Raw genomic sequence first — 12,982 nt, forward strand, 5'->3', positions numbered from 1 at the left:
ATTCAGAGAGACCATAGAGAAATGCGCAAGGGATTCATAGGTTTTTGCTAACAGGTATTTCTAACTAAAACATTAAAATATAAATAGGTTTGTCTTAAATTAGAAGCTGGCCTTGGTTGTGAAAAAGAAGCACACAGTGTCAAAGTGTTATATAGCAAATCTGAGGTAGGGGCAGAATGAAATCTCCTTTGGCTGGAACTGTGTTGTGAGTGTAATCGCCTTATTGAATTGGGTAATTTAATTTAAAAGTTTGATTTTTTTAAAAAAATACTTTGAATTCAAATTTAAATATTCAAATACAGTGCATGATTACATACACTATATTCTGTGTCTTTGGGCAAAAGCTACTTTATCAAGCAATTCTAGTGGATTCCAACTTATTCTCACTTATTTATTTAAATTAAATTACCTAATATTTAAATTACATTAAACGGAGTTATTGCCTTTGGAGTATTTTTATTTGTTTTGCTTTGATCTGAGGCTCACTTAGGAATTCTCTTCGGCCAGGTCTAAGACTAGGATCTCCTAGTTGTCTTTATTAATCCTGAATCCTTACACAACCCTTCCATTTCTCATGGCTTGAACTAATGTGCATGACTGCCCCATTCTGGAATCTTTGAACTTGCTTCATGGGAAAACGTGGATATGCATAAAGGGTGGAGGGAAATGTTCGAAATGAATAGCAGATGTGTTTTGAAGTTGGCCACAAATATTCTTTCTATGGAATATTATTGTCTTTTAATATTGAGGTACCTTTCGTACTTTCTATTGATGGATATGAGTTTGTATAAAATTAAGACTTAGGAATGAGGAGGTGGTTTACCCATTAGGAGCACTCCCATCCTTCTAGAGGGCTGAGTTCAGTTCCCAGCCTGCAGGCTCACAGCCTATAACTCTAGGCTCCATGGGAGCTCGTGAAGTCTTAAAGACTCTAGGTACCCAAAACATGTGTAAATTGAGAGAGGGAGAGAGATGGGGACATACACACACACACACACACACACACACACACACACACACACACACACATACATGTGAATACCTACATAATTGGAAAAGAAAATGTTTAAAAGAATGTGCACAATAGTGTGTGTGTGTGTGTGTGTGTGTGTGTGTGTGTGTGTGTGTGTGTACACATGACCGAATTCTTTATAAAAGCATTCAAAATGTAAAAGTGTTGTTATTGAGGTTGATATCGTGATAAAGTGAAAATAGATATGCAATTTCTTCACCAATAAAAGCTCCTTTTTGCCTGCATCCTTGCTAGCCTTTTGTTGTTATGAAGTTATTTTTGTTCTTCATAAATGCAAAGAATTTTGGAACTGCAAGATTTTCATTATGCTTTCCCTACCCAAGAGCAATGAATTATCACTCTGGATCTATAACACAATGGTTCTCAACGTGTAGTTTGTGAGCCCTTTGGGGGTTGTGTATCAGATGTCCTGTATATCAGATGTGTACATTATAATTCACAATAGTAGCAAGATTACATTTATGAAGTAGCAATGAAGCACTTTTATGGTTGAGGGTCACCACAACATGAAGAACTGTATCAAAGAGTTGCTGCACTGACTGGGAGAATTGGTTGATCTTACGCTTTTATTTATATTTTTCTTTTATTAGTTTAATAATTGTTTACTGAGAACTTACTGTGGCTTTGATTTCTTTTAAAGCCTAGTGGAGAAATGTGTTATCACCCCAAACACAAACCCATGCTGTCCTTTTACCTAGATTCTGAATGTAGTGTGAGATCAATTAGAGCACTCGTCAGGTACAGAAGCTATGGTGGCATAGAGTAGTCAGCAAACCTGGAGACAGAAGCATTCTTAGCAGAGAACCAGAGCAGAGTGGTGGCCAAAGGATTAGACAAGTTGTGAAAGACACCTTCTGCAGGGCAGGGTGAGGACTCTGCAAAATGAGATTGCAGCCTTTTGTCTTCGACTCGCCATTTGCACATGGCATCCTGTGTTTGCCTTGAAGCTCCTGGCTCAGTGCTGCATGCATCACGTGCAGGTGCATGAGGAGAATAGTGTTGACTTCCAGAGCTTGACTTTGTGGCCACAGCAAGAGGATGTCTGTCTGTCCATATGTCTGACTGTCTCCCCACACCCCTCCTCTCTCTCTCTGTCTCTCTGTCTCTCTCTGTCTCTCTGTCTCTGTCTCTGTCTCTCTCTCTCTCTCTCTGTGTGTGTGTGTGTGTGTGTGTGTGTGTGTGTGTGTGTGTGTGTGTGTGTCTGGCTGGCTGGCTGGCTGGCTGGCTGGCTGATTGGCTGTCTCCCTCTCTCTTTGTGTTTGTGTTTGTCTGTCTATCTGCCTTTCTGGTAACAGTGATGTCCCTTCAATGTTAGACTGCCTATCATTTTCAGGGTATCGGGTGTGGTCATATAACCTCTCTGAACATTCAAAATAGTTTTATCTTCTAAATTTGGTTATGCTAAAATAAGTTATTTGGAGATTAAGAGACTAGAACAACTGTACAAAACATCCTCTGTTTTGCATTTTGGTACCTCTTAAATAAATGACCTAGTGACTGACACTCGTTATGTTTTGAGTGAGTCAGCAGGAGTGCAGGAATGATGCAGTGAACATAAAGCAGATGGAACACTACCTAGTACGCAATGAACAATAAATGCTACTGCTTCTACTAGGAAATACCATCCTCATATTTGGTTGTGTTGTAAATGTCCTCTCTAATTATCAAGAGTGGGCTATCTCCACTGCACTAGCCCCTTTTCTTACACTTGTAATTCATGGCTCAGGTTCTGGGGTTGGTATCCATTGTACCTAAGAGGCTTGGAGTGTGAGCCCCATTACAAGGGTAGCTTTGTGACTCTTACCCCCTCCCAGTTCCTTTATCTGGACTCTGCTGGGAATAGTCCTTGAGCATTAGCCATCCCAGCGCTGTTCCTTGAATGAATCTTGCTTTTGACCTACTTTTTAGACCTCAGATCATTTTCTGTCCTCTTTACTCAATTTCAAGGCCATTTGTGAGTGTTTCCTACCACCCTGACACTTGGACTCCCACACTGGACATCTGCTTGGAATATTCAAGCTCACATAGGAGTACTGCTTCCCTTCCCTGCACTCTGGCTGCTGCTGGCTCGACACCACTCTTGCCATGTGTTTTCCTAGTCTGTCTTGATTCCTTCCCTCTAGTCCAGGACTCACTCTTATCTGTTTTAGGTGTTCTGTGATTTATTAATAAGATAGAAAGAGGATGAGGTGATTAGAGCAGGGTGGATGCCCTCACTGCGGCCTTAAAGGCAAGATCTGCTTGACCTGACCCTCTCCTTGTGTTCTTTAGCATGTGAGGGGCAGAAATGGCTTTTTGATAAGATTTGTACTAAGGCTGAAGTGGGCAGTGCTACTAGGAGACTCAGATGGCATTTTACCCAACTTCTGCATATGAACCAAAGAGAGGAAGGCATGTACTTGTTGTGTGTATAGCCATGTGTGTCCTAGATAGGTTTGTGTCCTGAGATGCATATCGTGAGATGGTTTTGTGATGTGTGAACTTTATAGTATGTGTTCTTGTTCAAGGATGGCTAAAGTCTCACTAAGTACTGTAATTGTAACCTTTGGGAGCAACAGTGTGTTACATATATGAGCTACAAGATGCTTTACAGCCTATGACATTATTGAGGCCTTCTGAAGATTAAATTTAGGATTCCAGCTCAAGTTGGATTGGCTCCCCTTTTAAAAGGCATCCATTTGCAACTCAAATAAGAGCTTGTTTTTCACAGCTGGTTTAGCAACTGTTACTTATAGGAAACACTTCTAAATATTTGTGTAAACTGTATGTTGAGGAGATGACTCTTGACTAAAGCAGGCTGCAGACTGATCCTTGCATAGTTGAACAACATATAGTGTTGGTCCTCAGGAAAGTAACCATTCCACATGTATGTGATTTGTGTAGAAGTATTTTGACTTTTAGTCCGAAGACAGGTTTTTTTCAGAGGAATGTACTCATAGGTTATAGAAATCACCAATAGGTTTTAAATTAAGTGTTCTCATAGAAAGCTCAGTCTGTGAGCTATAGTAAATCAAATGTAATCATAAGCCAGGCATGTTGGCATACACTCACACGTCTATGACTTGGGAGGTTAAAGTTTGCGACTTGTGTTCTAGGCCATCCTTGGCGCTCTCTCTCTCTCTCTCTTTCTCTCTCTCTCTCTCTCTCTCTCTCTCTCTCTGTGTGTGTGTGTGTGTGTGTGTATGTGTTTATTAATATACCCTTCTCCAGACTGTAAAGTAATGAATATGGAAGACTTAGGTAGAAACTAAAAGGGCAAAGTTTCAGTTTAAATAGTTTGTTTTGTGTTCATTCAGATACGTTGGGTATTCATACGTCCCTTATAAAGCTGAGTTACCAGAAGTTATGGGAGCATAGTCAAAAGCAGGCCTACTCTTAATCTAAGCAATTATAAGTAAAATATAATTTCAATGGGCATATGGCCCACATATAAAATATGTAATATGATATAACTCTATTTTCCAAATATATTCCATATTATCAAAATAGTGAGCAAGCCACCAAGAATGTCTCTTTTTTTTTTTAATGCAGATGAAATTATACAGAGTTCCTAGATGCTGAAACCAGGATGGGACTGATTGGCTAAATAAAGTATGAGACATTTATAGATAGATACATAACCTCGGTCAGATAAAAATATATTCAATTTAACATGAAGAAATGTGAAATAGCTTTGAAGCGAAATGCTGCTTTGACTTAATATTATTATTGCCTAAAATATAGATACTACGAGTTACCAAAAGTTTCACATGACTGAGCCAGCTGAGCCATGGGAGAAACGGCGACTGAGAATTCAAAACTCCTTTCCCTGGAACTTCAACAAGTCGCTCATATTTTTGCATTTAATAGGTTGTATGTATTGATAAGGAGGATGAAGAGGCAGGGGAGTGTGAACAGGTGGTTAAATAGAGTATCATTAAGAAGGGTGAAGCTTGGGGTTACACACTGAATTTCCAGCAAGATGCCACTGACTAATTGGGAGATCTCAGGAACTTTTAGTCCTTTGCCTCTGGGATGCGTCAATCTTAGGCGGCATCAGTACCTTAGCTAGTGGTAGCCCTTGTGTTGGTATGGGCATTAAATGAACATCATAATGCCAACTCTTAGCCCAGTCCATAGAAAATGTGCAAATGGTAGGCATATAGTTGCTAAGAGAAGGATGAGAATTCTCCTTCTATGTGGTGTGCTACATAGCAATTGAAACTGGTACCTATGTACAGGCACTATTCTAACCCAGTAGGTGTGTGAGTACTTCACCCAGAATGAAAGGGACCACCTAGTGGATTCTCTCAAGTTTCTGCACAGGTTTTGGAATTGTTATCTACCTATTAGTTCAATCACCACATCCATGGTAGGGTTGAGAAAGCAAATACTATTGTTATTTTTCTTAATGTTTTATAGTGTGGTAGAGATGAGACAGTGAGAATGTCCTCTGAGGTATTCTATTATGTAGAAGCTCAAGTTCCCTGTAATCTGATTCTGTTGCTCTTCCTGATGGTTAGCATACTCACCAAGCGGTCCTCTGAGCATCTAGTATGCTTGCCTGGAAACTTGTAAGAATTTGTCATAAAGTTACGGTAACTATTTAGTGCAGTGCATTTTGAGCCATTTGTCAGTCTCTGACACCTTCTCAACATGAGATGGCTACAACTGAGGTCTCTTCACCACCCCCTCCCGATACATGTCATGAAGAAGATATGTATATTTAACCAAATATGTCCTATACTATCAGAGAATAAAACAAATACCGTTAGACACTTTCTGGTTAGGAAGTACAATTGACTATGAAATTTGAAAAGTTCAGTACTCTCTGTCCAGGTGTTTCTTATTCTAGTTGACTCCCAGTCAGGAGGAGGGAGAAGAAAGACCCTCACAGTGGGATAGGAGAACAAATTGGAGAGGCTGACCCAGGAGTCACCCCCATTCCATGGATGTCTGTGTCACTGTCACTGCAGTTCAATCCTTCTTGCTGCACACCAATTCTGAGTATGTTGAGGAGCTTAGACCAGTCATCCTTGTACTCATAGCATGTTTGACCGAGGAACCTACATCTGTTGGAGGACTATGGCGGAAGGCTTACTTGGCAGTTAGATAAATCCAAAGTGACATTGTCATTAACTCCACGTGGATTTATATAATAGCCAAGTAATATATTTTGTAGTATTTTTGCCATCATTGATAAAATTCACTCATCAGAAACAAGTTATGCACGCTGCATGTAAGTACATATTTATATATGGAATAAATCATAAATCTGAGGAACATAGACTATCAAAATATGGCTACAACATAATATACAGATAGCTCCAGGTCAACAAGATTGATGGTGATATCATTTTGATTACCTCTTGGGGATCAGTGGAACCATTGATTCCATAGCCAATACATTTTAATTGAGATCGTAGCAAGATATGTTGGACAGCAACTTCCAATTGTCAGAACCCATTATATATTTAAAATATACAGTCATCTGACATCCTATGTGTCTGATCTTGTTTACTGAAATGTATCTACCAGTGTTTTAGAAGGGCGGTGTCTCCAATGCTGTCTGATTACTGGGTGTTGTGTCACCTCCCCCAGAGCCTTCCTGATGGTTGCACATGTTGGGGTTCTCAGTCTGTTAAGTGGGGTTAGAATCCTGGCTCTAGAGATTAATATGCTTTGTTTGTGAATGTGGCAATGTTGTCTGCACTAAATATCAATTACAGCACTGACTGAAAGAGCTTAGCTATGGAGGCTCGGTTACCCAGCTGTGAACATTGCTGTCTGTGTTGTCTGTTACGGTTGTGGCTGGGCATGCTTCTGGAAAAGCATAGAAGTAGGGTTATACTCAAGGAAAATTGGACTTCATACACACACACACACACACACACACACACACACACACACACACACACACACACACACACACACACCCCTGGCTAAATGGACTCAGGATTTAAAGACCCGTCAGTTTTAACTTCAAAGCCCTGGCTAGCTTGCAATTTTTTTAAACTCCTGAGATTATCCCAGCAAGTGAGGACAGTGGTTAGAGTCCAGAACACTAAAAGGTCCATGAGCCCCTAATCTGACTCTAACAGTTCATTAAGCCTTCCTTTCCAGCAGCTCCCATCCCCCACTCTGTCTGCTCTACAACTTGACCCAGCCTTCCCTTATAAGGTATCTTTTCCCCTCCTCAGCTGGGCAAGGCTGCTCCAGGGTAGGAAACTCATCCTTCACTGACTACAAAGCAAACAGCCTTGGGAGGCTTTGTGAAGGGAGGTTCCCAGAGAGGCTGAGGGAAGCCGGCTGAGTGGTCTCCACCACTGTGGAGCTGTGAGCTGAGCTGAGTGCTGGAGTCATGCTCCTGCAAACTGGAGGAAACAAGCTACAAGTTCTAGTCTGAGAATGTTCCTTCGTGTGTAAAAGATACCCTCCCAACACACACACACACACACACACACACACACACACACACACACACACACACACAACACACGCCTTAAAGAGAGGTTTTTAAGTTTGGAAGACATTAACTGGGCATACCAGCAATATCTAGCAGTATTGTAGCTTTTTTTGCCTGGATCTGTTAGGATATGAAATATCCCCAAAACATGGACAATGTTGTGCACCTCGGGAAACAACTGACAGGAAATCTTAATACCCTAGGAGATGTGAGGTTTTTTTTTTTTAATGCTCCTTGCAACTAAGAATTAGTGCAGTTTGCCATTTTCTTCTTGTTGGTTTTCTCAGAGAAAATATTTGCCATGAGAGGCCCTTGAAGTTGTACTTCTTAGAATATTTGCATAGGGAGCCCTTCACTGTACTGCACCCTGTTGGTAGAATTTGGTAATGAAATCTCTGCCTATGATTTGTTGGGCTGGAGTATTTATTTAACTTTGTCATGAAAACCAGCTGCCTGAAAAGTGAAAACATCAAACTCTGGAAATTATACTAGACTTTATCACCCTGTAAGCAAGTATTTAAGAACGCACGTGCGCGCACACACACACACACACACACACACACACACACACACACACACACACACACAAATTTGGTGTACTAACCAATTAACAAATGTTGAGGTGCATTTTTAATACATTGATAAAATTAACCCATAAGAAACAAGTTATACATATATGTGGGAGTATATATATTTATATGTGTATAAAACTCATTTCTACATGTATATATTTTATTATACACACATATACATATATGTATACCTACTTTGTAAGATCTCTTCACTGTCATGTCACCTGTCTAAGGTCACTGAGCACAGTGACTTCTCTGAAACCTCAGGTTCAGCCACGTCACCTTCTGAGTTGATTCAGCTCGTTGAGTTGAAGTTGCCATATTTGAAATGTGCTTTATGAGTCTAATTCGTGCCCCTTCGTGTGACTTTCTCATTGCCTGTGTAGATGTCTGTACCTAAAGCAGAGATAATTGGGGAAACACAAACTGGATTTCATCGTCTCCTCGGCCCCTGAACTCTGTCGATCCACAGGTTCAATGTGGCTTTCCTTTAGGGGTGGTAAACTGAGTCAAACTTGTGCAAGAATAGCCCTTGTTTCTTATTGATGACATTTACCTGTTAATTAAAACTCATGTTGGTTGTTTTAAAATAGTTTCTTGGGGGTGAATATGGAGAAATTTTCATTTGCTCAGAATTGGCATAGGATAGAATTTCAGCAGATCTAGGATTATATTACTTTGTCTTCAAATTATTCAGACTTCAACAGTATAAGTTTTTTTTTTTTAATCTGACTTTTCATTTATGGCTCTGTACATAATACAGCTTGCAGAACTAAGGGCAAGAGAAAGGACCTTGCCTTGTATTTCCTCCCACTGTTGAGAAGGTGTGATAAATTTTCCCACCCCATATAAATTAATGCAACGCTTCCACACTCCAGTTTATTATAGCCTGACCTCCAACCCAGGGATCAGAGGGTCATATTGATTTAGTCAACTTCCGAGTCATTATTTCAAATGAAAGTTCAGATATGAGGATAACTGATCCTGCTGATATTCTCATTTAATTATGCTCCGTTCTTGAAGAATTAGGTCAGCAGGACTGAAGGGTTGGCAGTGAAGGAAGACTCCCAGGGATGTCCTGGTCTGGCGCTTCAGAACTGAATCTCACTCTTTCTTCTATTCTCAGAATCTCACCACCCTTGAGAACAGAATGCTAATGTTTGATGGGATGCCGGCAGTCAGAGTCAAAACAGAACTTTTGGAATCTGAACAAGGGGTAAGCAGAATCCTCCACAGATGCACCCTCCTTTCATGACTGGTCCACTCACTTCCAGAGTCTCCTTGTCTTTTTTGTCCCTTGCCTCAGGAATCACCTAAGCTTGTGGTTGATTCTCACCTTCTTGCGACCTTAACCATCAGCATCCCCTTCGAAGTGGATAATGTTCTGAAACTTAGGACTTCCTGTTAACCTTAGGAGACCCTCATGACTGAAGGAAAGTTGCTGCATGAAAAGCTACCAAATCCAGAGTAATATAACTCCTGGGTGTGAAGTTCTAAGTTAGGAAATGATGGAGACCAGGCATGGGAATATTATCATTGGCTAAATGGATTTCTTGGTTGTATTTGTATCTAGTTCTCCTCCCCCTTTTCAAAATTTTACCAGTTCTACATGGTTGATGGAATTGGGACAGTTAATGTGAAAAGTACCCAAAAGCAAAGGAAGAATACTATTTAGACGTGCATAGCTAAGCTCATGAGCTAATTTATGGATGCAGAGTATCTAGGGACACAGATTTCATAGGAAACCACATTGGCAATTTTATTAGTAGTAACATTTAAAGTCTCTCTAATGAAAACTGTAAAGCCAGTATAAATGATTACGTTAGTATCTGACCAAGTCATTTAAAGGAGAAATCACTATACTCCTGGGTATACACTGTCCGCACACCTTGTGACATTGCCACCTCTTAGGACTGAAAGCTGACAGAGAACATAAATAAATTCATCATTTTTAACCTCAAAACTAAACATCGGTAATTTTGTAAACAAATGTTTGTAAAGAATTTTAAATGTTACTAGCACCTCACAAACATCAGGATGACAACCAGGGTGGATATGAGTATCTGGGAGCACCATTAGGCCTAGTGTCTTAGTGCGCCATGATGGTCATAATGGCTGCTGCGGTTACAGACCTGTAGCAGCCCTTTGGTTCTTTCAATAACTCCCACATGCCTCTGCGCTAAGTAGCCCTGTGCGACACCCTTTCTTCTCCTTGTGAGCCAGGTCTCTATAATGGCCAAGGATATCACTTCATCTGTGTATGTGGCACTGGTTTTACTAACACAGAAATAAGATGTGTAGATACTGCTCATCACTAACAAGCCTTGAGCTCCGTGCTGGGATAAGGACCATTCAATGCTCAGAGAATAGAGTATCATGAAAGAAAAGAGCACACGGGACCAACGTTACCCCTTCACAGATAAGCTTTTTGGAAAAGTTCTGTGTTCCTCTGTAGTTTGCAGTTAGACTCATCAGGTTAACCTTCTCTATCCTCCAAACTGCAGTTGGCTCTAGCTTTGAATATTTAACCTAACAACAAGAAGGACTTGTATATTCCCTCAATGTTCTATAATCTCCATTCATTTCTCTCTGTATTATAATATAGGTAAGAGAGCCTTGTCTTACTGATAGGGAGAAAAGGAAAAAGGGCAGTCTGCGTTCCCAGCATTCTTTTTATCTCATTCTACTTCCTTCAGCATGAACAACAATAAATCTATTGAGACCATACAGAGAAAGGCAAAAACTATGGAAACTCATAAGCTCTGGTGTAGACCAGGGATCAAAACCAGAGGTCACTGTCTCCAGCCTTCTGAGCTGTGACAATATGTAGGGAATTCTTTCTACTTTTTGGTCATTTTTCAGTTTCAAAGTAAGGTTTGTAGGAAAGACTCAGGCTTTTCAGGAAATAAAGACCAATATGCACAGAGTTTTATAGTGAATAGGAATTGGACATCATATGATGTATGGAAAGTTCTGTTTGTCCTTAAATATGGATAGAAAAATACTGTGGCCTCCTAATTGTGAGTTAACTCCCATTCATTAAAATTAATGTCCTTTTTTTTTTTTTATTGAGTGGCATGAATGTTGGTACTCTGCAACAGTAAGCAGCTTGAGTGGGGTGGAAGTAAATAAAAACTTTATTTTTATTTCAGCTTTGTATATATTTCTTATCTCTACTACTGGTCTAATCCTCTCTTCTTCTCCTGTCGGCAAGCTTTAGTAGAAACTTCCTGTAGAGTTTAGTGACATGATTATTACCTCAACTCTTTATAGAATACAATAACTTATGTTCTCTAAAATTTTAAGTCTCCTTAAAAATAGGTAAAAATCTAAAATTTTAGTGATTTCCATTTTAGGCCAGTTCACTGGACTTTCTGCCATATATCATGGGATGAGTGCTGCTTAAACTATATGAATTCTGCATCTCAGACGCATCTTTAGAGGAAGACAGCTAGAATTTTAAAGATTGTTCTAACACTTTTCCCATGGAAAAGCTGATTGAAGTTGAATTTGTCATAAAACATAAATACATTAGAAATATTTAAGCAAATGCTCACAGGGAATAGCATTATGGGGTCTTGAAAATGGTGACCTATGTTAGTTGCATTGAGGATACCTTTCTATGCGACAGCAGTGGATAAAGAAGCCTGGAGTTGCCACCTTCACCCAGTCTTTAACAGCTGTGTCTCACGACGCTGCCTTTAACATACACACATCAACCTTAGGTGTTTTGAGAAAGGATGTGAAGGACGTGGGTTGGTGCTCTGGTTTTTTTTTTTTTTTTCTATGCAACATATTCAAGAATTTACATACACTCTGTTTCATTTCCATGCCAGACTATCTTCTGTCCTGCTTGTGGTAAATAATCCCTCAGGTTGCCTCTCTGCCTGTCTCAGTTTCTCCCAGGACTTCAGGACTCAGTGAGCACCTTTCAAGGTCTTGAAGGAAGGAGTGGAGGTTGACTGGGATGAGGGGGACTGGACGTGACTGATAGAAGGAGAAGCTGGCTGAATAAGCCCCTGAGCTCACATCTGACTCACCTTGATGCCTTCGTGTGTGTTACATGGACACACAAATGGTTTCTCTGACATTTGACAGCTACTCCTACCATTAGAGATGCTTTCCCTTATCCCCTGACTTCAGATCACAGTATATCAAATAAATAACAAATTCGGCATGGCTAAATCATTCCTGGGGAGTTCTGTCTGCCACTTCACTTAAGAAAAATTATATGTGTGTGTTTTGGTTCCATTTCTTGGGTCAGAATGCAAGCTCTTAGGCAGCAAAGCCTATTTCTTTGATTTCTTCTTTGTATTCCTTCTGGTTCCTAGTACATGCCACATGCTCAATATATACGTGATTAATCCAATGTCTATCCATTCTACCCATCCTGGCGTGTATGTAACCACGATCAGCTCGTTGTCAGCTTGATTTTTCTACCTCATATGGTAACTGTGAACTTAAGCAGTGAATTACACACAGCGAACGCCCCCATTCTCACTAAGGACAGAGCTCCTTGTCTTGTAGCCGTGTGAACTGAGTAGGGATAGCCACGCATAGGCACTAGCTCCTTCTGTGCAGAGTTCCAAGGCTTGTGCTTTCAGTGGTGTTGAAGATGAGTACACTGTCCCGTTCCTTCAGTTTTCTTCAAGCTTGTCCTGAGGTAGGGCATGCAGCCTCGCAGCCTCGCAGTAAGGGAATGTGCTCTTATGATGTACTTCAGGGGCACAGCAAGGAACGAGGGAATGACTTTGTCCGTGACCTCTGGTGTATATACCCTGCTGCTACAAGAGCTTCCCAAATGCTGCTAGCCTTTGGATGTTCCAACGTGTTATTAAGCAAAGGAGGACAGCAGAAAGAGAGTTCTAGAACTAGAGAGGAGGCCAAATATAGAAAGAGGGGATTCCCTCAAAGACATAAAATATTACTTTA

General features: G+C 40.4%; 1 protein-coding gene across 1 annotated transcript in view; it reads left to right on the forward strand.

The window, feature by feature from the left end:
* Nucleotides 1-12,982, forward strand: part of Klf12 (Kruppel like factor 12) — a 363,399-nt gene that overhangs the window by 125,247 nt on the left and 225,170 nt on the right. The window contains exon 3 of the mRNA XM_032918181.1: nucleotides 9,177-9,266. Within this exon, the coding sequence (XP_032774072.1) occupies nucleotides 9,177-9,266 (90 nt within the window). The remainder of the gene's footprint in view (nucleotides 1-9,176; nucleotides 9,267-12,982) is intronic.

The sequence above is a fragment of the Rattus rattus genome, chromosome 12 (assembly GCF_011064425.1).
Source record: "Rattus rattus isolate New Zealand chromosome 12, Rrattus_CSIRO_v1, whole genome shotgun sequence".
Lineage (NCBI taxonomy): Eukaryota > Metazoa > Chordata > Mammalia > Rodentia > Muridae > Rattus > Rattus rattus.